Source organism: Taudactylus pleione, unplaced genomic scaffold (assembly GCF_031769625.1).
Source record: "Taudactylus pleione unplaced genomic scaffold, aTauple2 ptg000012l, whole genome shotgun sequence".
NCBI classification, from domain to species: domain Eukaryota; kingdom Metazoa; phylum Chordata; class Amphibia; order Anura; family Myobatrachidae; genus Taudactylus; species Taudactylus pleione.
In genome coordinates, this window is record NW_028284415.1 from 17,705,499 (window position 1) to 17,733,089 (window position 27,591).

At 43.3% G+C, this 27,591-nt stretch overlaps 1 protein-coding gene across 3 annotated transcripts in view; it reads left to right on the top strand.

Annotated features, from left to right (window-relative positions):
- ARHGAP44 (Rho GTPase activating protein 44) overlaps window positions 1-27,591 on the top strand; it is a 208,223-nt gene that overhangs the window by 140,803 nt on the left and 39,829 nt on the right. For all 3 annotated transcript variants that reach the window (XM_088468690.1, XM_088468707.1, XM_088468699.1), the window contains exons 10-15: window positions 4,063-4,190; window positions 14,284-14,395; window positions 15,311-15,392; window positions 16,734-16,814; window positions 21,235-21,348; window positions 22,374-22,465. In XM_088468690.1, coding sequence (XP_088324816.1) covers window positions 4,063-4,190; window positions 14,284-14,395; window positions 15,311-15,392; window positions 16,734-16,814; window positions 21,235-21,348; window positions 22,374-22,465 — 609 coding nt within the window. The remainder of the gene's footprint in view (window positions 1-4,062; window positions 4,191-14,283; window positions 14,396-15,310; window positions 15,393-16,733; window positions 16,815-21,234; window positions 21,349-22,373; window positions 22,466-27,591) is intronic.

Below are 27,591 nucleotides of genomic sequence, written 5' to 3' on the forward strand. Positions count from 1 at the left end.
CCGGTGGATGAATATACAGGGACCCTTATGTTTTTTTGCCCCATATTTTCCCAACCAGGACCAGCTCAGAGAGCCCGGTACTGGTTATGCTTTTGGGGGGGACCTCACGTAATAATTTTTTTCTGTTATCTTAACACGTTCATTCCCTTTTTACACATAAAAGCCTACATGGGTCTCAAAGATCTGTGAAGGCTTCTACTATACACATTGCTGCTCAGGCTAAACTCGCTAGCCCGAAGCAGCTCTATTATTTTACGTTTTTTTAAAACTAATTTTGTGCAAGTTTTAAACTCGCACCCTATTACATTGGGCCTGATTCAGAGATAGCCACTAATGCGATCACAGCTGCGATTTTGCACGGAGTGCAGCTGCAAAAATATGATAATAATTCCAAAGCTTACCCAAGCATCAGTGCAGTTGCTGCTAACCTGATCTCCAGCTGGAGGGAAGAGGAGGAATGGTCTGTTGTATCCAGAATGTGAGGTCTTCAATAACATGGCTCCTGTCACCTTGGTGTCTAACCACCTGCCTGATGCTTGAAGACTAACACAATGCTGAGCATTACTTGACCATGTGTTGTACATATTTTACCTGCAGTCACACACAGAACATAGGCATGCTGCATATCATTTTAATCAGCAGATGCTGCTTGTGCTATCTAGTCACATTGTTGTGCGAGTAAGACGCATTTGAAGGTAAAAAGATGCACAAAAAAACGCTCTGCGCTACCGAGTCACACTGAGCTCCCGCGTTATGTGTGGCACGACTTGTAGCATGCGGAGGATAGATGTATGTGGGCACATCTGTATGTGTCAAGCCTGATAATCTGTTACAAGTTATTCCTGCTCAGCTAATAACCCCTGTCTACAGTGTTATTCCAGCTTTTGGAAGGTTAGTTTGTATAGCTCCCCTATTTTAATTTTGGCCTGTTCTGCAGCCCCACCTATGGGGCCGCCACTGCATTCATGACCAAGTACGTCCTAACATTGTGTCGAGATTTTTTATTGTCGGGATTTTAACTGTAACGGGATTTTCAACTTGTTGTATTTTGTCCGTGTTAGTAGTATTGGTGTCGGGATTTTCTCCACTTTGGTATTATAGGTGTCGAGATTTTGTCCATCGGGATTTAGCCCAGCCGGATTTTGACTGCATCCTTTGAGAACCCAGCCGCATTCACTGACACGCCCATGAGACATCCTTTACTTGCATTCACTTCAGGCCACCTCCCAGTCACCTCCCAGGAGGCTCATTGCTTTCCGCAGCCAGTGATCCCATACACAACAGTGGTCTCTGCGTGCACTCAGTGGTATGCATGCGCTGTAGGGGTTTCCAGGACTATTGGCACTTTCACCTCTGAATTAGGCCCACAGTCTCAACCATTGTATACATCTATGTAATTGATCAACGCTTTCATAAATCTGGTAATTTTTTCATGAATTGGAACATTTGAGGCTTCTGAAATTATCTAGGTGTAAGGGGCTGAGGATAAAATGTAATGAAGTGCTTGATAGAGTTATACGCTAGGCCGATGTTTTTTTGTGGCTCAGCGATTATTGGCTATGAGCGCATGCGGCTGAGTCGCACAGTGCATACGCCAAGGTACAATACTTTAGTTGCTTACAGCTAGTTACTATTTACTCGCAGTGTGATTGACGATCAGGGAGCATGTGTGGCAGGTAATGGGGAGTGGTGGCAACGAACGTATCACAGCCTATGTCTGCAATCCCGTACGCAGTGTAAGTGGCTCGGTAAGCATGGCCATTCTGCACGACCACTGGGCTACTGAGAACTGCGATAATCAAATGATCTGCGTCAATGCTGTATCTTTGTACGCAGATGCTTGAATTTGCAAAGCTGCAGATGGGCATCTCAATATAAATCCCGGCGGCTGTGACATTTGTATAGTCTCACACAGCAGCTGTGTACACAGATGAAGCCGGCATTAGCTTACTTTAAATCAGGCCCGAAGTACGATGTGTGAAAATTCCAACAAAATACCGGGTTTTACTTTTAAAGAACTTTACACTTTAAATCCTGTGGCAAAAATATTGGAATATCTGCCATTATATCATAAAAATGGACAGTCGCTCCATCGAACACTGCACCAACACTATGGAGGCGCAGATTGTCCATCTGAACATCGCCGCTGAAATCGGTGCAACTGCAACACGCCTGCGTCTGGCTAGCCACACCATGTTACCACCCAGAAATGCACACTGAAATTCCATCTCTCTGCATCCAAATTCACTCTGCGCCACCCGGTAGTAACATGGACGCATCCACATTACAAATCTAACACATTCGCAGCTTGAAAACATTGGGCGGTTGCATCCAACATCGACACTGTGTCCACCTCTGAATAAATCCCTCTGTGTGTGTTTGGTCTAGATGAACGAATCACTGCATATATGGCCCACTGTGGGTTCAAGAGACTTTTTTCATCTTATTTGCAAGTTTTTATAGGGATTCCAAGTGTTTTAAATCCCTCCTCAACTCAACCAATAATATCCAGAAAATATTAGGTGCTGTGGCGTATCTATAATGAGTACAGGATGTGCAGGGCACACAGGCCCCTAGGTACAGGGAGGCTGATAGCATACACCCTTCACCTCTTTGGAGTCCCACGTCAGAACTACACAAATCACTGGGAAAGTGGTGCAGCCGCCATTTTCCTGGGGATTTACTCATGCGCAAGAGAGAAACTATCCAGAACATGTAGCAGACTCCATGTTCTTGGAGACTTGTGCATGTGCATTAGATGTCCAGAGTAGACTCCAGCACAGTGCCAGAGTCTACTCACAACTGCGCTGGAGGGTCCGATTTCTAGGAGCTGATTCAGAGGTGTAAACAGACACGCCCAGGACTCTCTCTTGCTGCCGTTTAATCTGCAGCTTTATGCTAATGTAGCTACAAAGCCCTTTCCTTGTGTACATCCATGCAACCAGTTGGGCAAGGACTGAGATGTCCCCTTGCAGTGCCTTAAGTCGCATTTCTTCCTGGTGGGTACTTAGATACACTATTGGCCACACCATCGAACCTTGCACTAGCCCTAAGTTACGCGCATTTTCTCTGTCTGGCTATGGCCTCCTATGTGAGTCTCTGTATGTAGCCGCTTTCAGTGACACCCCCACGATGTAGTATCTTTTATAGCCACCCCCTGTTACCTCTCAGTCACCGTCCAGGAATACCCCTTACATTTCTGCTATTGTGTATCTAAATCTGTTCTGCAACTCTGTACGAGTACAGTTGTGATACATGCGCGCCATGACTCAAGCACATGCACAGACTTAGAACATCAGCCAACTGCGTGTGACATTGATACTGCATCCACCTCTGTATCAGGCCCTCACTGTGCTGTTTGTCCCATTCATACGCTGTTCACTAAGTAGGGCATAAGCCCATCAGTTGAAAAAACAAATATTGTTTTTTAGGGCAAAATTGAGAAGGATGGATGCAAAACAGCATGCCCTATTGTAGGGTAAAGAAATCAATATACCACTGACAGCAGAGAGATATCATTTAATGTTTTTATGGAGCACATCTATTGTGCATAAAGTTGGGAATGAGGACAATTATTAGAACAGATCAGTGGCGGCTGCAGAGGTGAGGCTGCTGCACAGTTCAAAATTCAAATAGGGAAGCCACATATACTGTCCGTGTGTCCCAGCCGGCAATGTTTGGCAGCTTTTGATAGGACAGTTTGGTGTGACTCCCCAGTTTGAAGTTTGGACTGTGCTGCAGCCCCACCTCTGGAGCCCACTGGAACAGACTAATCCTTATTTCTATATGCAGCTTTTTTAGGCCTTTATTGAAAGTGAACCTTTAACCAGTGTGGTAAGCCACATGACTTGTACCTCACTTATATCACTCTATCACAGTGAATCAATAGGCTGCATTTTGCTGTCATGAATATTCATTCAGGCCACAAAATGGCTGCAGCTACTACGGTTTGTCACAATGCTGTTAATGGCTCACACAAGGTTATGTTTACTTCAGTCAATGTAATGTTTCTTATGCTTGCATCTATTCTGTTACTGAGTCTCTGTATTTCACTCCTTTCAGAGGCCTGGATTGAAAAGCCATCATTTGGAAAGTCCTTAGATGAACATTTGACAGTCAGTGGCCGGGAGATTGCATTCCCCATTGAGGCATGTGTCACAATGCTCCTGGAATGTGGAATGCAAGAGGAGGTAGGACGGAACTTCATACATCTGCTGCAGACGCTGCTGCCTTCAGCCTCATCAATGTAGCCTTAACAAGACCCTTGTGTGCCTCAATGTTCAGCTCTGCCTGTAACCTATAAACTTTTCTCCAGCTGTGTTATTTTATTGTAAAATCTAGGAGTTACGTAGACTGTGATCCACAGCAAATATTCTTAGGGGCCTATGTTTGATGAGAGATAAAATTGTGAAATATAAATCACCAACCAACCAATCAGCTTCTAACTTACATTTTATAGGCTGTGTTTGAAGAATGACGGTTAGGAGCTGATTGGTTAATACTTTTTCTCTCACAATTTTATCTCTCATCAAGCTTTGATACATAGGCCCCTTAGTCACTAGTGACTCTATTAGGACAATTCAGTGAATTAATGCAGTGACATGATAAACAAAGAAATCAGAACATTCTTAGGGCCTCATTTATCAACAAGTTTTATCACTCACAACGAGTGATAACATTTCTTGCGTATGATAATGGTGCTTCAGCCAATCAGCTCCCAACTGTCATTTTTTTCACACATGACAGTTGGGAGCTGATTGGCTGGAGCACCATAATCATACACAATGAGTCTTATCGTTGTGAGTGATAAAACTCGTTGATAAATTAGGCCCGTAGGGGCCTATGTATCAAAGTTTGATGAGAGAGAAAATTGTGAGATATAATCACCAACCAATCAGCTTCTAGCTTACATTTTACAGGCTGTGGGGTCTATGTATCAAAGCTTGATGAGAGATAAAATTGTGAGAGAAAAAGTATTAAACTATCAGTTCCTAACTGTCATTTTTCAACACCTCCTATAAAATGTAAGTTAGAAGCTTTGACGCATAGGCCCCTGTGTGTGAAAAATGACAGTTAGGAGCTGACTGGTTAATACTTTTTCTGTCACAATTTTATCTCTCATCAAGCTTTGATATATAGGCCCCTTAATCCTTAACAGTTTGTTATTATGCTGAACCTAGATAGTGACAGCATTTTAGGTTATGCTGTACAATAGTGTATCAGATTGGATGAAACATACATAGATCTGAAACTGAAAACAGGACACCATGAAATATTGTTTCCTCAATCCAAATTCTCAACAATGATGGGAGGCCGATGTTTTCCCTTAAATTATGTTTTCGTCCGTCGGTGTTTGTGTCTGATTGGCTCTCAAAAAACACATGGTTCTAAATGACACTCAACAGTTCACACTGTTCACATTCACAATATAGTTACTGAGGGGGTGATGTATCAAATCTCGGAGAGAGATACAGTGGATAGAGATAAAGTACCAATCAATCAGCTCCTAACTGTCATTTTTCAAACACAGCCTGTAAAATGGCAGTTAGATGCTGATTGGCTGGTACTTTATCTCTCTACATTTTATTTCTCTCCAAGCTTTGATACATCTCCCCCTGGGTGTGTAAGTGCTCGGGTGATAGTAGTTGAGCCTGAGGTGACTGTGAAACATGTTATAGGAACAGTTTGATGGGCAAGAGTTATATGTGTTTTCTTTATATTTTGTGTTTAATAGGTTATAGCAGTGGTTCTCAAACTCGGTCCTCAGGACCCCACACAGTTCACTTTTTCCAGGTCACCCAGCAGGTGCACAGGTGTATTCATTACTCACTGACACGTTTTAAAAGAGCCACAGGTGCAGCTAACTGTTTCACTAGTAATTGTGTGAGGAGACCTGCAAAACATGCACTGTTTGGGGTCCTGAGGACCGAGTTTGAGAACCTGTGGGTTATAGGAAGTTCACTATTTGTTTGTGGTTTTAAAAAAATGCCACCAAAAAGCAATTTATGGAAATGTTTTCATAGAAGCTCAAACAAGAGAGCCACTTGCAGATACTGTGGTAAACAATTAAAGACAAGTGTAAACACTTAAAATCTGAAGTGCATCTTGAAAGCAACATCCCCATGTGATGCAGACTCCTGTTCCGGATTTAGCTGAAGACAAAATTATACTTATGAGTACAGAAAGGCCTCCTGTAAATGTCACCCCAGGGGGTGGGTTCAAATAGCCGCGAAAAGCTGAGATCGGCGAAAAGCGCAATGTTTTCGTCTCATTCGCGTGTTTTGAGGCAAAGTTTTCGCCTGGTTACTCAATGCGCGCTCCCGCTTTTCGCCCTATTCAATTTTAAAATTGGCGAAAAAGCATATTGGCGAATGCAGCGAATAGCGGAACTGGCGAAAAGGTCAGTTTTTTAAGGGGAAATCAGTCTGTACCCCCAATAAAACCTAACTCACCCGGGGAATCAATATAGAAGTGTATTATTAGCCATAATAAAAGTAATTAGGGATCTTATTTGGAGTCAAAGTCAAAGGGCTGTTATATGCATAGTGTGGAAAATTATATTAAGCAATGTCTTTTATGAAAAATAATTGCTGTAGTTAAATTGGGGGTACATGTAAATGGATACTAGGATACTGGGTAGTGCAGAATAAATTTTTTTTTTAAAAATACACCTGCTGCAGCCTCCTGCAATTCTAAAAACACATGTCCCATCCATAGAGCACCCCAAAATACCTATCTCAGTTTTTTAACCCAATTTTCAAACACTTTTTGCATTTTCACCTCAAAAATGACTTGTTTTTGCCTAATTAGTCATTAGGGGGGGTGTGGAGAAACTGTTTCGCCTGTATTTGCCTATGGAAATTTCGATTAGGCGAAAATGTCCTGGAATTAAGGAAGGGCGAAAACGTTTTGCTGATCGCGGCTTTTCGCCTATAATTGAATATGGGCCCAAGTCTCAGAAGCCCATGTTTTCTTCTGAAAGCATTTATGTTTTAAGACCCTACCCATTGATATTTAGTATCCAATGTTTTCTTTTCTACGATAGTCATGTGTTGATGGTAACATCAACGATGATAAGCACATGATTGGGAGCTGTGAGGCTGTTCTCGTGCCTGTCAATTGTTGCTATTAAGAATGATGTGTAGCTGGCCAATATCACGGGCGACGGGACCCTGCATCTGAAAGTGCATACATATTTGCACGATGCAGGGGGCAACGGCTCGATGTAGGTTGCCATGCTGAATCCGGCAGCATGGCATCATACACAATATCTACTTATTGACTGTTCAGCACATTCAACCAGAAGATATCGCATGTGTGAGCGGGAGCGTGCAAATCGAGCATACACACACTTAACGGTATGCCCAATTTGTCATTCTGATTTGCCCGGAAAGCACAAAAGGGGCTGATATAATTTAAGTGTGTACCCAGCATTAGACTGGGTGGAGAAGAGCAAATCGGCATTGCAAAGTCCCTTTTTCCTCCGGGCCCTATAGCTGCCACAACTGCTGCAATTCTGCCACTGACAGGAAGTCTCCCGTGCATGTAACCATTCACTGCTAAAAGCTACTTTTAAATGTATCATTAATTATACCAATTTAAATACATTTAATATTGCAAATATTAATGCTTTTATATAAATCATTTTGCATTATAAGTTTAGTAGTTTGTAGAATTACAACATAAACAGGGGCCATACTAATTAAAATTCAAATAGTTTATTGTTGTCACTACAACATAAAAAAATGCACAAGTGAAATTACAATGCAATACTCATTCATCATTCACATAAATGTAAAAATACACAGTATTAAAGGTTTAGGCTAACAATTACAGAGGGAACAAAACTATTCCGCAACCTGCTGGTACGGCATCCTAGACACCTAAAATGTTTCTGAGAGGGCAACAATGAAAAAAGCGAGTAGCATGGATGACTAGGATCAGAGATAATTTTACTGGCCTTAGTTATACTCCTCCTAGAAAAAATGTCATCCAACTTAGGCAGGGATTGGCCAATGATTCTCTCAGCAGCTTTAACTACCCTATCTAAGAGCTGCGATCAGAGCACTTGGAATTCCCATACCACACCGTAATAGAATAAGTCAAAAGACTCTCAATCACGCAGCGGTAGAAATTCACAATGTATGGGTTTTGATGGGCCCACTGCTCTGAGCCTACGTAGGAAAAAAAGGCGTTGCTGAGCCTTACCCACCACAGCTGAAATGTGAGAAGACCATGATAAATCCTCAGTAAAATGAATACCTAAAAACTTAACCCCACTAACCATCTCTACCTTTCACCGTTCAAAAATAATGGCCCAAAAGAGCCCTTTCAAAGCATTTTATCACCAATGATGTAAGGGCAATTGGGCGATAGTCATTTAGACCGGTTACTACCATAGATTTAGGAACAGGAACAATTGTTGAAACTTTAAAACATTGCGGAACGATACACTGAGCTAGTGAGAGGTTAGAAATTTTAATAAAAATACCTGTTAACTGATCAGCACACACACGTAAAACGCTACCCGGAATACAGACCGGACCTGCTGCCTTCCTAGCATTAGTTCCACGTAGGCAAAGCCTGACCTCAGATACGGATAAATTCAAGGGACTATCTGACGGAGAATCACATATTCTTACTCAGGGATCAAGTTAGCCTTCTCAATCCTTGAATAGAACTTATAGAAGAACTTCATCTGCTGAAGGGCCAACTTTCTTATATATATGGGTATTTAAGCCTTTATAATCAGGTAAATGCTTAATCCCTTGCCACGTAGACCTCACATCACCACATTCCCTAAAATGACTCTCAATGTTAGCTATGCGGATACCCTTTTTCAGATCTGAACGGGCAATTTTGTAAGCTATGCTATCTTTAGCCCTAAATGCCCTATCTCTAGATTTTAGCAGAGAACGGACCTCACTATTCATCCATGGCTTCTCATTTGGAAATAGGTGAATTACCTTTTCCCTAGTAACACTCTCTATACAACAATTGAGGTACATCAAAACCATAGAGGCCAATAAATTTACATTAATGCTTATATCCACCATTGCTTCCTCAGCAAACAAATCCCAGTTAGAGCATTCAAGGCATCCCTGCAAACTTAACAGCGCCCCTTCAGGCCAAACAGTGACATTCCTAGTAACCGGCCTAGACCTTTTAATCACCGGGGTATACCTCAGAACCAAGAGTAAGGAAGAATGATCCGATTGCCCAATATGAGAGCATAAGATGGTCTTCTAAGCATCACTGATATTTGTTTAAATGTGGTCAAGTGCGTTATTGCCACGTGTAGGTACCCTCACATTCTGTACAAACTTCGGAAGTACAGATTTTAAATTAGCCTGATTAAAATCCCCGGCAACAATTAAAGTACAATCCGGATGAGCAGTCTGTTGTTTGGAAATAGCAGTAATCAAAATGCAGTCATTTTTAAGCAGATGTTAGTAAATTTGCACCCAAGTCAGTAGATGCCGTCTATAGGCATCAGTCATTAAGCAATTTCTATAGATGAATTTAATTATGGGCCTGATTCATTACGGATCGCTATTGCGATCGCAGCTGCAATTACGCACACAGGTCCACTGAAAAATATGCTAATGTTTGCGATCACTATGCCGTTGCAGCGCAAAATAAGGACGCCCACATCCCCTTACACACATCCGTAATACTTAGCAAGAAAGCAAAACCAGTGTTATCTCACGCACACTTGTACAAGGTCTGACCCTACTTAGAAATTGCTTACCTCGTCGCTCGCAGTGATAGCTCAAGCTGCGTATACCATCGATGTGGCTAATTTATACACGCCCCTGGAATGGCTTTCAAACACACTGACATGCCTGCGTTTCACCGGCCACTCCCCCGTCACCACCCCCAAGCGGTCACTTCCTGTCAATCACTCTGCGATGGGTCTGCGTAGTCACTGCGATTGCATTGTGATTGCAGTGAAAGCCTTCGCGCACGTGCATTGTGGTGCATGCGCAGAACGCTACAATCGTCCAACTGCGTGCGTAATCGCAGTTGTGATCGGTAATGAATCAGGCCCTATGTCTGCTGTAAATGACAGGTAGATACACGTCACTAACATACCAGAAATTGTATTTTTCATTGTTAAAATTATATTTGCCCGGCCCGGTATCCTACACTTTTCCTATCAGCAGGCATCACAAAGTACATTTTCCCTGTATTCTAGAGTATATGAAATAGATTTCAATTTAATGTAAGGTCAGAGGAAATGGAGAGGACAGGAATGGCTGATCTTTTGAAATACAGCAGCTGGAATTCATTTCCGCTTCCCATGGGGTAGCAGCTAACATTCCTTGCAGTGTTTCATCTTCTGTGCACGCTGATGACAACTATTGGGGTTAAATTGCAAATTAACCATAATCATTCAAAGGAGTAGCATCTGGCAGAAGTTGCAAAACTCCCCAGAAAAAAAAAAACCTATTGCTCTCAAATACTTTTTTTCATACTGTGACACCATGTATAATATATTACAGTAAGGGAACCATTTTTATTTGGGATGTAGCCAAAAGGACGCAATATATTACAGTAAGGGAACCATTTTTATTTGGGATGTAGCCAAAAGGACGCCAATGAGAATGTAGACATTCATGATGTCAACACCATGATTTCGACATTGTTAAAATGTCGACAGATAATGTGTCAGCATTCTCAGCATGTAGACAGGTGAAATGTCAACATTACCAGAATGTCGACATTATGGTTCGGCTGCAGGTGGGAGGGTTAGTTTGCAGCTGCGGGGAGGAAGGGGTGGGAGGTTAGGGTTAGACACAGGGGCATTTTAAGAGAGGAGGGGGCCCGTGTGCAGTCTCTGTCTGGGCCCACTCCTCTCGGTCAGCGGCACTGAGCGCTGTAGATTCTGGCTTTATGCCAAAATCTACTGCGCATGCGTGGGTCTCCAGGAAAATGGCGCCCACACCTACTTTCCCGGGGACATCTTTTCTGCGCATGCGCAGATCACTGGGAAAATGGGCGCCACCATTTTCCCAGTGGATGTTTGCTGCTCTGCAGTGCCGGTCCAGCGCTGCGGAGCAGCACATCGGGATCGGCGGAGAGGTAAGTATAATTACCTATGGGTGCAGTGTGGGCCCCCTTGGACCCAGGGACCCATGTGCACCGCATACCTTGCACCCATTATAAAGACGTCTATGGTTAGGCAGTAGAAGGAGGGTTTGGGGTAGGGATTACTGGAGAAATACTCACCCAAACATTGGAGGATCGGAGCTTTGACCCGGAAGTCAGTCCCATGATTGCTTCGACCTGGAAAACGCCGTTGCAGCCTTTGGGAGCAGGTAATTCACCGGCAGACCACCAGAGATTATATGTCAACATTCTAATCTGTCGACATTTCATCATTAATAAAAAATGGGTTATGAAATTGCGCTAATTGCTTTACCTAATGAAGATTGTGAGATGGCAGAAGATATATCAGGACTCAGTAAATAATATTTAAAATGAAAAATTATTTTAATTACATATAGCTTGTTAATAACAATATACATTAATTCTCTCTAAAAAATATTTTGCACTTCCAAATAATTAAAACACATTTATTAACTATTGTTTTAACTAAATGGTGACTTTATCTAGCATCTGATCACTTTTAATATTATAATTTGCAACCTCTATTTGACTGCTGAAATAAGTCCCTTTTTGCCAGTATTAACCAGCTCAGTATTTGTCCATGTGACTGCAGTATTAATGTAAAGTGGTCCACTTAATTGAAAAAATGCAACCACAGCTAATAGTGCATATGAGGCTTATGTAGCATATATAGTTCAATTCACTGGGAATGGTCCAAATATTTACCCAGTTCTATTGTGATGCATGCTTCCCATGAAGGGTCCCGCCGAAGTTTAATTGCCGTCAGTGTTGTCTTACTCTGCCTGCAGGCTGTAAAGCGGCTTTGAATGTAACATGGGCCGTAATCAAAAGTCAGTAGGTGTAATATCGCCGTACTTGGAGTAGTATTTCCAATAGGTGCTGATTCTTTTTAATCACCAGGTAAGTCCTAGCACAATTGAGGATGCTCACAACCAGGGATGTCCTTTCCTTTCCTTTTTTTGAGAGGCTACTACACCTGCTGACTTTTGATAAGTAAGGAGTGTGTCCTCGCGGATAGGGGGCGTGGCCACAGAGCCCGAGCTGCAATTTAGTCTCTACGAGGGGTCCCGGGTGGGCGGACTGCCCCCAGGGACTATTGTATTTGCATTGCCTACTCCCTCACTGTGTCAGGAGCCGAGTCCTGCACTTAATGCTACAGTGCAGCATTTGGCTCCTGTCACTGAGGAGGAGCCAGCACTTTGGTGTCACCCCCGCACCCCCCTTGTGGCGCCACTGGACATTATGAATGTCACCATATCATAACCCTTTTTATTTGCATTCTGCATTTATTAGAGCATTTACTAAGAGCAGCACAGTGCAACGTTCACTCATACTTACAGCTCTCATTCACCTATGTGACACTTACATTCCCTGATGAACGCTGCTGCTACCGGATTGCAGTGTGCTGCAAGTGCGCTTTCAATAAGCCCAGCTATGACTAACGTGAGCGAAGTCATAGATAAGCACTAACTACACCATCATATTTGCTTTCCCCTCATGGGTCACTTACCTTAGCATTAACTCATGTGCTTCACTTACATACGTGTAAGATTATTGCATCATTGCTTTCATGTGTACGTAAGATTATTGCATCATTGCTTTCATGTGTATGTAAGATTATTGTATCATTGCTTTTGTGTGTAACACTGTGATTTATTTCTTCATATTCAGTGGCATCTTGTTCAAAGATTGCTTACAAAATGCATACAAATAATACAACAGAATTACATGCGTGTTCTGAGTCACACATATCTTAACATATATGCGAATCAACATAGTATATTAAACGTATCTGATTATATGTAGTAATAATCTTTATTGTAGAATTAAATTAATACTTTTTAACAACATTGTTCCATCTCTAAGAGACCTACAGTAAGTGCCAGCCTGGGCTTATAGCCGCTACTGCAGGGGTTGACAAGCAGATTGGTGTTCCCCCACAAAAGCCACAAGCATCATCAAGGTGTAATATGCTGGGCTGGTCATACTATAATAGAGAAACCCACAGTGTGACAGAAAACATGAACAATCCCATAAATGAATGGCACCTGAAGGTGGAAAACCTGTTAGAAAGCCAGGCAACACAGGCGATGTTTAGTTACTCGATATTTAAGTCACTGTTCCTAGCTGCCTTGCTACTCAGGTGATTTGTAATTACCGTGTGGTGTGATAATTTCCTTTAGCCATCCAGTGCTGCAATAAATCTCCTTGCATAGTATTAATGCGATTAATATTGTCCATAGAGTTTGCTTGAGTGTATAATCACTCACTATTGATATTTTAAGTGATTCTGGGCTAGCAGTGCTCATTGGAATGGGCAACACAGCAAGGCTTTTCTTTCCTTTGGGCGATTAATCTTATGAAGTTGCATTATGTTTTCTTAAAAGGCTAATCTCATGAGCTTTATTCACTGAGACTGAAAATCGCCAATGTAGCCCCATGCTTATTAATGATGTGTCTTCATTGCTCTGTGCAGAAGTAAGTACTTCTATTATAATAGTATTGGAAACAATTGTAATCCACAATATGAGAATATTTATTATCCTAAATGTGATTTAAGTGCAACATGTATAGTCTATGACTATATAAAAGAGTTATGTATGTGATCCCGGCACTGATAATGTTGACGGTCAAAATCCCGGCTGCGGGCTGCGTATACCCGATGGTGGAAATTCAGACGCATGCAGGTAAGTATTCTACCCCTAAACCCTAACCCTCCTTTCCTGCAGCCTATCTCTAACCTGCCCCTCCCCCCCTAGTGCCTAACCGTGATAATCACCGATTGCAGATCGCAGCCATCAGGATTCTGGAGCCAGATCCTGACTGCTTTGGGAAGTCCGGGTCAGGTTTCTGTCCGCCACCATTGTCTGTGCCGGGATGGTGACTATATTTCATATATAAAGTCTATTTGTGAGCTTTACAAAGACGTTGAAATATTCCCATACCTAAACTCAATGCATTGGAACAAGGGCAGCATGTACTTCACTATAGTCATGGATAATGCCATGTGACTACTCTGTGTGTTTCGAGGTGTTTGATAGATTGCTGGCGATTTCATCATACAGGCTCCCCACTGCAGGAGCAATGGTACTGCCAATATGTCCATCACAGATACCATCGTGAACAGTCTCTTCCTCTCTCATTCTACAGGGCTTATTCCGAGTTGCTCCATCAGCCTCCAAGTTGAAGAAGTTAAAAGCTGCCCTGGACTGCTGTGTGGTGGACGTGGCTGAGTACTCAGCTGACCCTCACGCCATCGCAGGTCAGTGCTCTCCTTGCCTTATAATATCCGCTGGCGGCATTAATTCTTGCTTGTTTGCAGTTGGTCTAACCCATAAATCTGTATGTGAAGGATTGGCAATAGTATGTAGCCCACAGAATAGCACTTTTCTCCAGGATCACATCCATTGTCATCTGTTGGAGAGTAATATTGGCATGACGTTAGCACATGGCTCACAAGCACAGCATCCATTACTCCAACCTATGACCAAGCATCGTGTGTGAAAGGAACGCATTTATAAACCGATAAATCTGCTCACGTTAGTAATCTAAATCTGGAGATTGTGGGCTGATTTAGAGGTGGACATAGACACACCTGCAACACACCCATAGGACAGACCATCTTCATGTTCCTGTTTAATCACCTCCCAGAATTGCACAGTACTTTCTCATACCGTGTGTCCAGATTCCGGCTTGATTCAGAGCTGTAGGCTAATGCCACCCTAGCTGCGAATTTGTACTCAGCAGCTGTGCGAAACTATGCAAATGACACAGCCACCAGGATTGTATTGAGACACCCCACTGACGGTTTTGCAGATTGAAGCGTCTACATACAAAGAAGCAGCGTCAGTTGCAGATTAGTCAATAAACGGTCTGTGGTCGGGAGCGATTTCTACTTCTAACAGGATCGCAGTGGCAGGATGAGACAGCCCCCCCCCCCCCCCCCCCCTCCTCCTCTGTTGCCGGCCACAATCCGTACCTGTCTGTCAATCACTTTGCGAATAAATCCTCACTGCGAGCAACAACGGTAATGAAACTTGAACCATGCGCAGTGTGACTTGTATGCATCTGTGTGACACAAGCACTGTTGGAGTTTTAAGGGATGTTCATGCATGCGCAGTAGCAATAAATCACTTAGCTATCAGCATTACGAGTGGTTCTGTGACTCTTGTTTTAGGAGCATTAAAGTCATACCTCCGAGAGCTTCCTGAACCCCTCATGACTTTTGAACTTTATGATGAATGGATCCAAGCTTCCAAGTGAGTTAATGCTTTTCTTCTATAACCTACTGTTATTATTGCTGTTATCATCTTTTATTGTAAGGTACCACAGAGTGTCTGCAGCACTGTACAGGGAATATAGATAGTAGCAGTAACTTGCCATACAGTAAATGTAAGTTTACATATCTGTGGAACAACAAAGAGTAATAAAACAATAGACTAGGTAGGACAAAGATAAGAGGCAAGGGTAGGGCAACGCACTGTGTCTTGGCGGGTAAGTGGAGGCGAGTCACAGGGAGGGAAGGCAGTTTAGCACTAAAGGTGCCTATCCACTAGACGATTGAAATTAGTGAGTGAACGATATTGATATTGTTCGATAATCGTTTGCAGATTGTTTAAAAAATTGGTAGTTTAGCCATCTATCATCGGGCAAACATGCTGGTCAACCTGACGATAACGTCAGGTTCAGCATGTTTGCAGATGATTGATGTGCCTACACTGAACGACTGCTCGTTCAGTGAATGCACATCACAGACTGACAAACGACTGCACGTTTACAGTGTCGTAATCGTACAGACTTTTGCCTGTCTTCTAGTGGATAGGCACCTTTAGTGAGCCTGTACCCAGTTTAAGGGTGAGCGTTGGTGGCCTGGCTAGGGCAAGGGGGGAACATAATGCGTCACGGCCTTGCCCGTTAGAACTTACATGCTAGGGAGAGCGGGGAACAGTTGACAATCACAAATATGACCTGTTTTTAACTGTAATTTCCCATTATTTTTATATTCTTCTCAGTGTGATCGCAACCCCTCCCCCGCAAAGGAGAGGAGACTGCTGCTGCTCAGCGGCTGCAGTCTCCCTCGTCCCACTGCAACCCAGCACACAGCAGCGTGGGTTGCTAACAGGAAGGCTGCAGTTTTTTCACCCGAAAATGGGAATTTTTTTTGTGTGTGGTAAAAATGGAGGGTAATTGAATTGCCCGGAAAAAAAAAATTGCGGTAAAGTCCCGTTTTTACAGCACAAATTGAATTCCCCCCATAATGTTATAATCTTGTGTTCGTGATCATCATTCCACCGCTCTAACAGACCACAGTGTATTCTGGAAATGATCAAGCCCACATGTTTTGCCAATCGGATGCTGATCCTGTCACTTGCCAAACAGGATCAACTTGTGTGTGGCCAACTCAGCAGTGTGTATGCTGGAGACTGTGGTATTAGTAAAGTGCAGAACTAACAGCTATGGCTGACTAAAGACTGATTGGTACTGATAAGTCTTCTAAAGGTCAACATCCCATTTACCTGTATTTAGTGTAAATGACCAACCAAGAAATTATCACAGAAACTGTTTTTGAATCTTGGCTCCTGTCTTTTTTCCTGTTGCAGTATCCAGGACCAGGACAAGAGACTGCAGGCTCTATGGAATGCCATTGAGAAGCTTCCTAAACCCAATTACAACAACTTCAAGTAAGTATGGGACAAATCCAGGGCTTAGAGACATCTTGTTACTGTCTGTGGACAGAGATGAAACCCAGATTCAGCATTAGGCACTGTACCCCAGAAACTAGGGATGAAGGGTGCATGTTTAGTGATTGGAAGCGTTGTATAGTGAAAGGGGCATATTTATTGTTAAGAGGTGTGTTATAGGGAGGGTGACGGTTTGGTTTAATGCAGTTGTTCTCAAACTTTGTCTTCAGGACAGTTCATGTTTTCCATGTCACCTGTGGAACTTTAAAATGAACACAGAAAAAAGAAAATTGCCTCCCAGCACACTGCAGATAAATCAAAAATACTTGAATCCTACATGATTGGTGTACATACATTTGCAAATATATGAGCGCTGGTATAGAGGAGCCTTGACATCGGCCCAGCGCTTATTCATATATTTGCAAATGTAGGTAAACCAATACCTCTGAATTTCTATTATCATGTAGGATTCAAGTATTTTTGATTTATCTGCAGTGTGCTGGGGGGCAATTTTCTTTTTTCTGTGTTCAGTGTAAACCCCGCCCTTTACAAGCACCTGTAGTATATTATTAAGCTGATTGAACTACCATATTTTTTGCTTGAACTTTAAAATGAGCCAGTTGCCCAGTACTTGTTAGAAAGGCATTGTCCATTCACTACATGTGTCTACGGGAGGTAGTTGATTACACAGCTGTTGACTCAGGTCTGAGGTACTGGACTATGGGCCTGATTCAGCAAGGAACGCACGCTAGCAGACGTACGCACCCAGCCGCTGTGAGAATATGCTAATCAATGCATACGCACGGAGACCGCAGCACAAGATGCAGATCCCGAGCCCCATATTAAACCGCCCATCTCCCTTTACTCAAAGACTGATCAGTATACAAGATAGCGTATATATCGGTAGCATCGAGAACCATCGACCACATTTGTATAATAGTGGTTGACCACAGCTCGCGCATGATCTTGGCAACTTCCTGTGTGTACGGAGTCTCATCACTGCGTCCGTCGCTGCACTGGCTTAATTATGGACGCCCCTAAAACAGCTTCCCAACGCACAGGCACGCCTGCGTTCAGACGACATCCCCTGTCACCACCCACAAACGGCACTACCTGTCAAGTCAATATCGGAAGGGGTCTGCGTACACATTGCATGTAGTCTGCATACGCTTACCAGATCGCACCGAGAAGTTTGCGCACGCACAGTGCGATGCATAGGCATGCGCAGTACGGAAACATCGGCCAAGTGCATGCGTTCTCTCCTGTGCGTTCCTTGCTGAATCAGGCCCTAGATGCTTTCAACAGCAGTCTATTAATAATTTGCTTTGAAAGTTAACTCACTCCTGTAAACTGTTCCTTTCTAGTACTTTTCCGGAATTGTTTTTGAATATCTGCCTTATTACTAACCTTTCTCTGCTCAAATGTCTTAGGATGGGCTTATTACAAAATGAAAACTGCTTACGCTGCAGTGAGGCAGATGTTGACCTGTTCAGTGTTTTTGGCTGCAGGTTAAGCGATTTGCTTAACCTTGGTCCTTGGTCGACTATGTGGAGTGCTTTATTTTGGGTATACTTGCCCCATCTCAGAGGTTACTAAGGGTTGAAGACGCTTGCTGCTTGCATGTAATGTGGCAGTGAGGAAAACGATCCTTCAACTCTGGCTGCAAAGTTCTGCTCCTGCTATTTCATTCTCTAAAATAAATGTGGTGCTTCTACTTCGCATGGAGTGAGTGAAGGCTGCATTGGAAAGGGAGAGCAAAGTAGCCCTTCCTCTGACACCTGGGAGAGTTACATAGATTCCCTTCCAGGTCCTATAAAACGCCAGCTCATGATTTGCATAACACAATTTGTATGAGCTGCATATCTTTGCTGGTGACCCCACTATGAGACTTCCATCTTAATGTTAGGGCAGTTTCTTGATGGGTTATTATATATTTTGGGCTTCCTTTTGCCCGCCCCCATCCTGGTTTCTGTGGTGGGTGGGTGGTAGTCACAAGGTCAGACACAGCTCTTGCTGAGATGTGTGTTATCTATTCTCACACAATGCCTGCTTTGAACATTTTATTTGTTCATATTGTATTTATTCCCTATTGGATTCTACCTGATGATTAGTCACAGTGCTTTATATTAGTTTTGTTTTTGTTACTTGTCCAGTCTTGTACTTTTTGTTTCTTTTTTACTGTTTTTTTGTGTTTTTGATTGTGTAAAGCCTTAGTAAAGAGCAAACAAAATACAGTTGTTAATAGAGGTGTGCATCTGCTAGGTGGTCTTTAAAATGTGAACTGTTAGGGGTCCTGAGGATCGGGATTGAGAAACACTGGTTTAGTGAAAGGTGTGTGTCCAGCAACTGGAGGTGTTTAGTTATGAGAGGTGTGGCTTAGTTATGAGAGGTGTGGTTTAGTTAAGAGGGTGTGTTTAGTAATGAGAGGTGTGGCTTAGTTATGAGAAGTGTGGTTTAGTTTTAAGAGGTGTGGTTTAGTTAAGAGGGTGTGTTTAGTGATGAGAGGTGTGGCTTAGGTATGAGAAGTGTGGTTTAGTTAAGAGGGTGTGTTTAATGATGAGAGGTGTGTTTTAGAAGGTGTGATTTATGGCCTCCAGGCTCTTACAAGGCAAATCTAGCCATGGCTGTGAGACAATTGCAATAATTCTTTGCATAAGGCAAATTTTAGAGAAATTATTTAAAGAAAATGTATACTGAATTTTTTACGGAATTGGCAGATTTTTCATTTGATAGACTACAATTAATAAAGTGATTATATTAAGTTCACTAACATACAAAAATGTATTTATATGTGTCGAGAAGGAATGCATTTTAGATGGCACGACAGACATGCCCAGACTTTATTCTTCCCGGTCAAAGTACTGAGGCCCTGATTCAGAGCCGGACGCTCTGAAAGAGTGCTCGCTCTGAATCAGGGCCGTCCTCCTGAATTTTTAGAGCGGCCTCTTAGCCGCTCGCATAGCTGTGGGTGACCACCCACAGCTATAGCGAGCGGCCAGGAAGATGGTCGCGATGGTCAAGGCCATCGCGACCATCGGGCTTGCGACGAGACCCTTGTGGTAGGGTCTCGTTGCCGCAAGCACTGGAGTGCTTTTGGCTCTATCAGAGCCATAAGCACTCCCACTGACATCACTAGTGATGCCAGTGGGGCCGGCCCCAGACGGCAGGCGTTCCTATGGGAACGCCTCCGTCTGGCCAGCCACACCCCCGACACGCCCACCTAAGGGGGCGTGCTGTCACTCACCATCGACAGCACGTCCCCTTTGTAGCGAGACTCATAGCGACGGCTTGCCCGTCGCTATCCGGGTCTCGCGCATGCGCACGAAGGAGCCGGGTGCATTGTGCGCATGCGCACTGGGCCAAAATCGACCCTCTTGCGAGCGGGTCTGAATCAGGCCCTGACTTCCTATCGCCATATTGCGCATTATCCCAATGCCCTCCCTGTCCATGTGTTTAAAATTACTGCATTTATTTGCCAGTAATTAAATATGATCGTGGATTGTTTATGCTGACAGGATATGAGCACCAACTAAGGGGTCTATGTACTAAGCCTTGCAGAGAGATAAACTGGACGGAGATGAAGTGCCAACCAATCAGCTCCTAACTATTACTTTACAGGCTGTGTGAAAATTGGCAGTTAAGCTGGGTACATACCAGGATGACTGATCGGCCATCCGGCCGATCCGCCGTCCTATATGATGTTTGGTAAGCGCATACACTGACGTCACTACTGGGCGGGCATTAACATGTGCCCGCTCAGTTGAGCTGTGAGTCACTGGGACCTCTGCAGCAAGTGTACAGGCGGTCGACTGTCCGCCCGTACACATAGCACGATGCACCAACATATCTGCATATATGTCGGCCATCTGCTGTACTGCACAGCCGACGCGATATGTCTGCAAACAACGTAGTTCACAGATATATCGTCTGTACACACTGGCCGATATGCCAATTGAATGGGCGATATGTCGGCCAGTGTGTATCCAGCATTAGGAGCTGATTGGTTGGCACTTTATCTCCATCCACTTTATCTCTCAAAGGCTTAGTACATAGACGCCTCAATTCCGAAGCACCAGCAGAAATACACTAAATAAGATCGCGGCAATTCTAATGCATTCACAGTGGGCCATTGTTATTCTTCTACAGACCAGGCTTTCACTAGAGAGACAAATGTCAGCGATATTATGCTATACCTAACAATGATTATTAATAAGTGAGAAGGAAAAGTCACAAAATTCCCGTGGGCTATTGATAAAATACAACCAATTATTTTATATATGAAAAAGCACTGATAATGTGTGATTTCTCAGTATAGTGCAGAGTTGTGTTACAGGCCTATGGCTGCCATTTTGTGTCGTAGATTATGATTTCCCATCCTCCCCACTGTTACATTACTAAGCTAGTTGTAATTTACTTTCAGGTATGTAGTCAAGTTTCTAGCCAAGTTAACAGAGTATCAGGATGCAAACAAGATGACTCCTAGCAATATGGCAATCGTGCTGGGGCCTAATCTCCTCTGGCCACAGGCGGAAGGGTAAGTGACGCCATCTTCCTGTGAACTATACTGTATATTGTGGTTATAACCCCAATCTGAGGAAGAATGAGGTGCCATCCCAGGACTTGACCCTCTCTGAAAGAGTGTGAGGAAAAAGGACAATATCAAGTACTGTTTTAAAGTAGATATTTATAAACCACAAACCAGCAGACATGATCTGGACAAGTAACAGAAACATTTAATGTTTATAAATGACATTTCCTATAGTGTTGTGAGAAGGTTTCATGGTCAGCTTGAGTGGTCCTGTTCAAAAAGGGCCCTACATAACCCTTAGCTTCAGTATTAGGTAAAAACAGTACATATGATCAAAGAAAGATACTTATCTGTAATAACATATCAGCAGTCATTTTATGGAAGTGTTATAAGCTGTAACAAATGTGACTATAAAACGGGAAGGGCGAGTTGGGTGGATGGGGCTCGAGCTGTCCATAACTACCCGTGGCCTCTGCGCACTTGTGCACCTCACTTCTGCCCACATGTTCATATCTTTTTGAAGAACAAGATAATTAAGTGAGAATCAAAGGGGGGCATTTTATGAGGTTGTCTTGGGTTTGTGGATGTCCGCAGAGCCTTTTTTCCTGTAGAAGGACTTAATTTTCATGCCACTTTACGGAGGTGTATAAAAAAAAAATCACCTTCCAGGGGCTTTTTATACAGGAAAGAGCATTTCTAAGTGTTTTTTCATCAATTTAATAAAACATTCAAAACATTATTGAAACATTGAAATGTACAATAATGATATATGAAATATGGGCAGTCCTGATGTAGTCCCACTGTCAGCATTAATTTAAAGGCACCAATCAAGTATTTTAGGGGGAAAAAATGGAAAATGTAATTAAATGAAAGTGTGGTCTTAATGTATAACTGGAAGTGGTTGTGCAGAGCATTGTCATGCACAAGGCAGACCATTGGGTACATTTGCAGAACATTAGATGACCCTCTCAGTTTGGAAATTACCTTTTAACCCATTTTTTTACATTGTAACTTTTTCACATTTGTTATAGCAATATTACAGAAATGATGACAACGGTGTCCCTACAGATTGTGGGTATTATTGAGCCCATAATCCAGCACGCGGACTGGTTCTTCCCAGGCGGTGAGTAGTATACCTGTGCATACTGCACATTATGCTAATTGTCATTTCAGACGCTCAGAAATAGTAATATAATAGAATGTTACTAGTGCTGCATGTTCTTCTCAGTATCGCATATGAAATAATTAGCACCACCTGTGGATCTTTTAACATGTGTAAGCCAGTAATAAATACACCTGTGCACCAAGTAGGAGGTCTGGAAAACATGCACTGTTAAGTTGCATACACAGACAACGATTTAGTAAATGAACGATTTTAGTAAACGATTTTCGTTCATTTTTCCCTTGAAAAAATGAACGAAAATAGTTTACTAAAATCGTAAATTCAATAAATGTAATGAACGATTTTTGCATATTCCCTTACTGAAAATCGTTGAGTTGGTCAGTCTGACTGAACTACAAACTACAAAAGGTGAACACGCATGAACAATAATCGTTCATCGTTTTAAGTCAGAAAGTTGAGCGATTTTTTCAACGATTGAACGATAAACGTTATCGTTAATCGTTCAAAAAATCGTGTGTGTATGCACCTTTAGTGGTGCACTGCTATAGACCATCAATAGGGTTAATTAGTAATACTGTAAAATAATACACTATCCAGTGCATAAGGAGACCAATATGTCCAGGGCAGTGCTAGGTTCTTCTGCTGCTCCCCAGACTCCCGGACTTGCTCCAATGCTCTGGCGTGGAGCCCACATCTGAAATAAACACATTCAGCTCAGGCAGGATGGCCCTGTTGCATTTAATGGCTTACTGTGATCGCTGGTCCTGTATATGCTGGAATTATGACACATATAATGGCTTACTGTGATCGCTGGTCCTGTATATGCTGGAATTATGGCACACAATACACTATGTATGACACATAATGGGTTACTGTGATTGCTGGTCCTGTATATGCTGGAATTATGGCACACAATACACTATGTATGACACATATAATGGGTTACTGTGATCGCTGGTCCTGTATATGCTGGAATTATGACACACAATACACTATGTATGACACATATAATGGGTTACTGTGATCACTGGTCCTGTATATGCTGGAATTATGGCACACAATACACTATGTATGACATAATGGGTTACTGCGAGTGCTGGTCCTAAATATATGCTGGAATATATTTCACACAATACACTATGTATGACACATATAATGGGTTATTGTGTGATGTACTGACTGGTTTGTACAGTGCTGCACCACTAGCACCAGGTTCAGGTGTGTTCGGATTGCTTCGGTGGCAGATTTCCCCGTGTTCAGATAGGACACACCGTGACAGAGAGGCAAGCCTGTATTCCCCTTTGCAGACACAATGACCAGTCAGGAGGAAAGGTGCAACACAATTTTATTATTTGTTAATAATTAACAACTAATGACAGGATATGTTTACCATTTACAGATGGAATGAAATTAATTACACTATTCAATGACAAGGTATTTATTTATTACCTCCCCGTCACCTACCGGTGACCCCAGCTGGCAAGCAATGTGAAACCAACAAGAACCACAATTCCTGCAGAACTTTACTTTACCAAAAAAACAAATGAAAGACCTAAATATGAAACCTGCAGGTTTAGCTTGCATCAATGGTGCTCCGGCAGTCTATAGCTGTGAAATACAGTCCCTTTTTGCTGAGAAAAACGTGGGAAAACACATGCAGGTTGGATAGGTTCTTGTAGTGCGCCAGCTGTAACAACAAATAGTCTATGCAAAATAATTAGCTCCAAGCAGGGTTATGCACCTGCCGGTTGGATAGGTTCTTGTAGTGCACCAGTGTAACAACAAATAGTCTATGCAAAATAATTATCTGTAAGCAGGGTTATGCACCTGTAGGTTGGATAGCTTCTTGTAGTGCACCAGCTGTACCAAGAAATAGTCTATGCAAAATAATTAGCTGCAAGCAGGGTTATGCACATGTAGGTTGGATAGCTTCTTGTAGTGCACCAGCTGTACCAAGAAATAGTCTATGCAAAATAATTAGCTGCAAGCAGGGTTATGCACCTGCCGGTTGGATAGGTTCTTGTAGTGCACCAGCTGTAACAACAAATAGTCTATGCAAAATAATTAGCTGCAAGCAGGGTTATGCACCTGCCGGTTGGATAAGTTCTTGTAGTGCACCAGCTGTAACAACAAATAGTCTATGCAAAATAATTAGCTGCAAGCAGGGTTATACACCTGCCGATTGAATAGGTTCTTGTAGTGCACCAGCTGTAACAACAAATAGTTTAAAAATACAGTTCATCAGCTGAAAACAGTAGTTTACCAGCAACCTGCAGTAACTTACACAGTCTTTGGGCCTTGAGAAAATAAGGACAACTAAAGCTGGCCACACATCTAAAGATTATCTGTCCAACCAGCCAACTAGTAGATTGGTTGGAATGAAAATCTGGTAAGGAATACAATCAGCAACTTGCTCCCAGACGCTGAAAAATGGACCAAAACTGTTGTATAAACAAATAGTTTAAATCAAACATTTAACAAACTTGTCTGACGACCTTTTTCATCTGTTTTCTGGCATTTAGGAGTAAATTTCTGATCATCATTTACTCCCATTCCTTACCAGATTTTCATTCCAACCAATCAACAAGTTGGCTGGTTGGATGTAAGTTGTTCTAGTGTGTGGCCAGCTTTAGGCTATGCTGGTAGCAGTAGTTCACCGGCCACTTGCACTAACTTACACAATCTTTGGGCCTTGAGAAAATAAGGACAACTGAGGCTATGCTGGTAGCAGTAGTTCACCGGCCACTTGCAATAATGTAACACAGTCCTTGAGCCTTGAGAAAATAGGGACAACAGTCTTCCTAATTGCCTATGCCACAAATTACTATCACCAGAATTGCCAGCTGGGGTTACACAGGGCTAAATAAACAAGCAATATACATTACATCAGCATGAATGGTCTTTGAAATGGTTACCGGGCCAAATAGTGTATAAGAATCAATTTACATCAACTCCAATACGGGTAAATACTCAAACATTTCATTCAAGCAAAATATTAATCAGCATTGACAATAATAACACAGCGAGCAGTGAACAGCTTTACAGAGTATTATAACAGATAAAGGGCCACGGAGGGCCACTATCAACCCTTTAGCTAACACACGAGTAAAACAGTAAACAGAGCCAAATACATATCACATGGCATTACATTTACTTTAAAGTTAGACATAAAATACTTTGTACATCACCCACAGTGGCATCGGACATGAGCCGACACCCATAAGGCACGTCCCCTCCTGGACATGAGCCAGAGGTTCATAGGAAAGAAAATGACCACCAATACAATATTTGGGGAAAAGAGGGGGTGACCTATCTTTTACTTCCCCCCTATTTCATCACTACACACACACTTTACCTATTTTAAGACACTATAACCCCTTTCTATACCCAGTTGTGTGGGAGACTAACTGGTCCCAGCTTTTACACAAAACCTAGTCTCCCAGCCTAATCATGGTTAGTCACAAGGTAAAGGATAATGCAATAGACCCAGGGGACCCAGATAGGATAGGTGTACAGAGGGGCAGGGCCTTAATGGAGGGAAGATAGGAGCTGTGGAGGGACAGAGTATAGGGAGGTTCTGGTATGATCTCACCCCTGGCAGTTGCTGTTCAGCCTCTCACGATGTCCAGGGAAACTCTGGGATGCTAGGCACCGCACCAGAGCTTCCAGCTGCAGACCTCCTTGTATTTTACAAGGAGCAACAGGTGCAAAATCCCTTTCCACAGGGGCTCTGTCCAGCAAACACACACAGCAGCAGGAGGGGTCCTGAAGCACTCTTCCTCTGGGGCTGTCTTTTCTTCTGCCCGTGCGGGTGCCAGCAGGGTTTTCGTCACTGGCGGGACCTTTTCCTCAGCTGGGGCTTCACCTGCGACGATGGAGCAATGAGATCTCCTTCCCAGGCAGCTCCTTTTCTCTCCCAGCATGCACAGATTTACAAATGTGGCTCCTGATAACAGGCACTTAGGAAGGCAGTCCTTTATTCAGAGGGGGCTTCTTCCAAAGCAGGGTGCTCTATGCAAATCCCCAGGCAAGCTTCCTCCAGGGACTCACATCCAGCATCAGAGCACCTCTCCTGGCAGATTGGATAGGTAGCCTACCAGGTTAATATGAAGTCTGGTAATTGTAATCCAGGGCAACATTAAAATTATAGCATCCTTATTTTTACAGCTACAAGGGCAACTCCTTACAGGCAGCATACCAGGTGCAGTATTTATAATCCAGGCTAAATGAGAGGGGTTACTGCACCCCTATTTGTACAGATCCAGGGACACTCCACAGCAACTCCTCACAGACAATCATTTTTCAGAAATTCCTCCCAGACTCAGCACTGACAGCCTGAGGAGGGTAATTTATAAACTCTCCCTCACTCTCCTCCCTGTCGGTCTGGCATCTATGAGTGGACAGGGAGGACTCAGCAACAGGCCGCCTACAGGGATCTCTGCCTGGACACCCAGGCTACCAATCAATGGGGCAGGATTTTCCCTCCTAAATGGATCGCTGACCAAGGGGCACTTTCTACCTCCCTGTCTGCACATGCTCAGTAAGCAGGGGCAACTTTTAGCCTGGGGGGCAAATGCATGCAGGCGGCCCTGGCAGAGGAGTAGCGTGTAGCCAGGGTGCCCGAAGGATGTGCGTGCTACGGCGCCGCCCCCCCTCAAGTGTTTCAGGGAGGAGGCGGGTCCATATGGGATTAATGTAAGGTAAAAATAAAGATTAGGGGCAGCCCCCTGTCGTAGTGCCCATATGCAGTGCCCCCGTGTGCCACAGGAGAGAACACCCTTATGCAGGCCTCCAGTAGTGCCCCAGTAGTGATCCCCCCCTGTTCAGTGCCCCTTGTGCCCCCAGTAGTAAGCCCCTTATATAGTGCCCCCAATAGCGGTAGCCCCTATGCAGTGCCCCCAGTAGCAGTCCACCCCCCCATGCAGTGCCCCCAATAGTGGTAACCCTTATACAATGTCCCTTAAATAGTGGCCCCAGTTGTAGTCTCCCCCCTATGCAGTACCCCCAGTATTGCACTTTATATAGAGCCCCCAGCAGTGGTCCCTCGCAGGTCCCCCAGTGGTAGTCCCCTCCCCCTATGTAGTGCTCCTAGTAGTAGTCCCCTCCCCCCTATGCAGTGCCCCCAG